The sequence below is a fragment of the Gadus chalcogrammus genome, chromosome 7 (genome assembly GCF_026213295.1).
Source record: "Gadus chalcogrammus isolate NIFS_2021 chromosome 7, NIFS_Gcha_1.0, whole genome shotgun sequence".
NCBI lineage: Eukaryota > Metazoa > Chordata > Actinopteri > Gadiformes > Gadidae > Gadus > Gadus chalcogrammus.
The window spans coordinates 21,959,267-21,961,766 of record NC_079418.1 but is presented as its reverse complement, the minus strand read 5'-3'; the positions used below and the strand labels follow the sequence as shown (position 1 = coordinate 21,961,766).

General features: G+C 45.1%; 1 protein-coding gene across 1 annotated transcript in view; it reads right to left on the bottom strand.

Moving 5' to 3' along the window:
• Positions 1-2,500, bottom strand: part of robo3 (roundabout, axon guidance receptor, homolog 3 (Drosophila)) — a 68,337-nt gene that overhangs the window by 6,692 nt on the left and 59,145 nt on the right. The window contains exon 21 of the mRNA XM_056594838.1: positions 1,976-2,071. Within this exon, the coding sequence (XP_056450813.1) occupies positions 1,976-2,071 (96 nt within the window). The remainder of the gene's footprint in view (positions 1-1,975; positions 2,072-2,500) is intronic.

Below are 2,500 nucleotides of genomic sequence, written 5' to 3'. Positions count from 1 at the left end.
AAGTACACATACATTACAGTTGTATATACACACACAAGCACAAGCACATGTGTACAAAAGCACGCACAGACAGAGATGTGTACACACACACACACACACCCACACACCCACACACACACACACACACACACACAGACACACACACACACACACACACACAGGCCCATACAGACAGACACACACATGGAACAAAGGGCAATGATGAGAAAACTGGGAATAGGACAGCCATTCGGCAATATTAGACAATGGATCAAAACAACGTCTGCTGTCGACAACACAATCTGCCCTGTGAAAAGTTATAAGAAGTTTGTCACTGAAAATACTTTCTGTGTGTGTGTGTGTGTGTGTGTGTGTGTGTGTGTGTGTGTGTGTGTGTGTGTGTGTGTGTGTGTGTGTGTGTGTGTGTGTGTGTGTGTGTGTGTGTGTGTGGGTGTGTGGGTGTCTACATTGTGTGTTATTTTTTCAAAAAAGTTTGGTTTTATTTCCAGTAAAAGCTTTGTAATTCCTTGTGTTTAATGTGTGTGTATGTGAGGGAGACAGAACGGTTAGGGTTTAATATCCACTTTTGGTTGTGTTCTTGTGTTCTTCTTGTTCTTTTATTAAAGTTGGGCGCTGGGCAGCCAAAACAAAATTTGTTATGCCTTATCTGTATTTCCCTCAAATCCCAACTATGAGCAGCTTGCAGTGAAGTCAGATACACATCTTTAAGGAGCAGGTTTGTGTTAGGGCTTCTTACTCTTGAACGCCTTACCTGCAGGTAGACTGCACACAATGGGGATCGAACCCTGAACCTTTACCAATACTCTACTCTCCTTAATTGCAACACAACTATCATCAAACTAATCAACATTAACCTAATTATCTCCAAACGTACCGCTAGTAGACAGAACAGCCTACGGCCTCCTAACTGGGAAAGGCTCAACTGTACACATCCCGACTTCAGCTGTCTCTCAGATAATTACCAAACCTCAAACCCTCTATTCTCATAGATAACCTCAGCCATATAGCCTTTCTTCTAAAATAGTGGTTTCAATTTCCTGACAAAACTATTATGGCAATTCCTTTTGTTGAATGTGTGTTTCAAAGTGACTGGCTCTATGATCGTCACAAATTGCTTTACAAGTTGTGATACAACCACCGGGCTACCATTAAAACCAAATTAAGTCACCAACACATCTTTTCATCGCCTTCGCAAAGCAGATTTGTAATAACTGAAGATTATGCTAAAAGCTAGCCCTTAGCGTTTCGATTATCTCAACAGATATTTTCACTCAGTAACAATGACGATGTACGACCGATTTAGCCTAGATAGCCTGAAAAAATAACGTCAGAGCTTGAAGATCTGTTGTCGCTGGCCAGACACACACAAACACCCCCACAGAGAAAGACACACACACCACACACACACACACACACACACACACACACACACACACACACACACACACACACACACACACACACACACACACACACACACACACACACACACACACACACACGCAAACATCCCCACAGAGAAACACACACACACACACACACAAACAAACAAACACATAAACAAACACACACACACACACACACACACACACACACACACACACACACACACACACACACACACACACACACAAACAAACACATAAACAAACACACACACACACACACACACACACACACACACACACACACACACACACACACACACACACACACACACACACACACACACACACACACACACACACACACACACACACACACACACACACACCAAGTAAACACCACCTGTGCATAATGAACAGATTTGTACAATAGAGTGGGTGTGTTGTTGCATTGATATTGAGTCATCCACACTGCTCTCAGTCGGTGGACCAATCGATGGCACCGTGAAACATCTGAGCGTTCACAGTGGGAAGGCTCGTTCACACACACACAGGAGGGGACAGCCGGGGGGGGGGGGAGCAGCACTCACCTCCTTGTATGTCTCTCCGGTACGGTCCGCTCTTGGAAGCCTTCTTCTTCAGACGGGACTTTTGGCTGCCGAGGCCGTGCACGTCACGTCCGTGAACTGTTACGAGGATGGGGGAGAGGAGAGGGGAGGGGGGTCGGGGTGAGGGGAGGGAGACGGGGTGAGAATTCTCTCGAGAAAATGAATTTGAAAAAGATCGAAGAGATATATTAAGAAGCCTTCGATGCAGTGGCCCGTAGCTTTTGCAAAATTAAAATCAATAGAATCCTGAACACACGCGTGTTCTGATAGATGGCCTTTAATAGATTGAATTGAATGTTTGATGCAATGTCTTGCGTCTGTGTGCGTGCGTGCGTGCGTGGTGGGGGAGCGGGTGTGCGAGTCAACTTTTTCCATTTTCAATTCTGGCTTGGAAAGCTGCTGCGGTGTTTGTGCAGGGACTGCTTTGTAAAGTGTGTCTCTTTATATGCAGGTCTGGAAAGACCTTGATCTCGGTTCTCCTGCTCTTGTTTTGCATGGCTTTATCTC